Source organism: Phaseolus vulgaris, chromosome 4 (assembly GCF_000499845.2).
Source record: "Phaseolus vulgaris cultivar G19833 chromosome 4, P. vulgaris v2.0, whole genome shotgun sequence".
Classification (NCBI taxonomy): domain Eukaryota; kingdom Viridiplantae; phylum Streptophyta; class Magnoliopsida; order Fabales; family Fabaceae; genus Phaseolus; species Phaseolus vulgaris.
In genome coordinates, this window is record NC_023756.2 from 29,374,173 (window position 1) to 29,376,432 (window position 2,260).

Genomic DNA, 2,260 nt, shown 5'->3' on the forward strand with positions numbered 1-2,260 from the left:
AGTATCAGCAGTGTCACCTCCCCGATACCCACAGGTAGGAAAGACTGTGGAGGGAGATGAAATCGAAGAAGTTGAAACTAGTTACTAGCGGTGTCGCCTCCCCGATACCCACAGGTAGGAAAGACTGTGGAGGGAGACGAGATCGCCAAATGCTGAGTGAACCGCTGGCAGGGTTGTTCCTCGACACCCATGGGAAGGAAAGACCATGGAGGGAACGACCCCCTGAAGGGCTCCGAGCTTTCCCAGCACTCGGCGTTTTTAGACACCCTGGGGACGATACGGCGCAGCTGTAGCAGGCCTCTAATTAGGCGTGGGTGCCGGGCACCAAGAATCAAGGGACAGATTGCTTTGGTGTCTGAGACACCCCATGGACGGTACGACTCCGTTAGGCAAGCCTCTCCATGGGCGTGGGCATCGACGCATGACCTTATCCCAAGTGTTTAGGACCCAGAAGTAGGTCTCAACCTCTGCGTTGCGGCAATAGTAAAGCCACTGACGCCTTCACGAGGCATAGGCACCGGGCATACAGGGTCGCCCAACGCAGCGAAAGAAACGGGTAGAGTATGGTCAAAGAAGTCGAAGCACGTGAAGGCGAAAAATGAAGGTAAAATCATACAGACGGAATTCGATAACTCAAAGGTACAAAAATTGTCATCCATAGTTGTGACGAAAGGACCGATAAGTTCAAAGAAGTTACAAGTTCATTAAAGGGGGACAAAAACAAGACAAAGCGCAAAGGAGTAAGGTGGTGGTCGAGGGCGGCGGTTCAGTCATCCAGCTCCAAGGGCACGACCTTCCCGTCAACGAAGTGATGAGTGGAATCGCAGTTGGAAAGGTCGATTCCCGGGTTCTCACAGACGGTCTGGGCCAGAGCCTCTTTGAACCCCTCCTCGAAGGTGCCCGCCATGTCATTGATAAGGGTTTTCTTGTCCTTCTCCAACTCCTCGATAGTGGCGTCCCCAGAAGCTACCTGCTTCTCCAAAGCCTGCTTCTCCACACGGAGCCGGCTGACCTCGATCTGCAGTTTGTCGTGGTCAACCTGGAGAAGGCCCAAAGCCTTGGCCTGAGTAGCCATCTCCCCCTCCATCCGCTCCAGTTCATCAGCCTGCTCACAGCATCGCTCCTTCAAGTCCTTCTGAACTTCTTCGTAAGCTTCGACTGTGTCTTGGAGGCTTGTTACCTGAACTTGGAGGGTGACTTCCCGAGCGTAGAAGTCGGTTTGTAGCTCCATCGCCTCACCCAGCTGCTTTTCAGCCTCCTCCTTGGCCTCTTGCGCCAACTTCAGTGAGGTTTGGTAGGCCTCGTTTTGGCGTCCCAGAGTCTTCTTTTCCTCCTCCAAAGCAGCCACCCTTGCTTCCAGGGCCTGGAGGGTTTGTGTCTGCAAAACAACGTTTCTAGCTTGGGCATGCCAGTCAAGGGCCACGGCCAAGAAGGCTCCCAAGTAGAAGGGCATTCCCTCCCTCCTGTCGGAGCCTTCTGGCATTCATCCCCCGCTGAAGCCCCTCATCAGATGCATAATTGGAGGAGGGATGGCAAAAAGATCGGGGGCGGCGACAACGGAAGCGGGAGAAATAGAGACCTCTGCCGGTGGCATGGGTGGAGCACATTCGGCCCCTTCGCCTGTTTCCTCTTGGACCATTGTGGGAGGAAGAGAAGTAGCACTTGGAGGGTTGTCCCTGAAGGAATTCCCTCCCCGGGGCGATGCCGCTGGTAGGATGGGAACCCTCGCAGCCTTCCTCCTCTTGAAGGGTGCCACGCCATCAGAGTCCTCATCATCGGATATGATCTCCAAAACCCGTTTTCCTTTGTCAAGGGGGGTTGGAGCCGGTGACGAAGCCACAGCCAGGGGAACGGCGGCGATGGGCAAAGGAGAGTCGGGTGTTTGAAGCGCCTGGGGCCTATGTGAGGATGGTGAAGATGAGCCTAGTGGGGCTTCGGTAGTGGTTGGTGGTGGTAAGGGCAAGGTTAATGAGGGGTTTGGGTCAGTAGCAGGGGCGGAGGAGGCGCCAACCTTGGCGGCACGAGCAGCCTTCATCGCTTTCGCCAAAACCATCCTCTTGGAAGCATCCATCACTGATCCTACATTCAGACAAACCCAATAGCAGAAGTTAAGGCCAAGGCAGTTATACAAACCCACAAAGCGCGCAGATGAATGAGACATAAGGCACTTAGCACAAAGGAAAACAAGTGGAAGAGGCCAATAGAGCGAGCATGATGCAGTAGAATACAGATAACGGAAGACAATAAGAGAGGAGTCTCC

General features: G+C 54.6%; 1 protein-coding gene across 1 annotated transcript; it reads right to left on the bottom strand.

The window, feature by feature from the left end:
- Nucleotides 1-766: 766 nt before the first annotated feature.
- Nucleotides 767-1,483, bottom strand: LOC137838608 (uncharacterized). Its single transcript, XM_068647848.1, has one exon. The coding sequence runs from the start codon at nt 1,481-1,483 to the stop codon at nt 767-769; it is 717 nt and encodes a 238-aa protein (XP_068503949.1).
- Between the last annotated feature and the right edge of the window lie 777 nt (nt 1,484-2,260).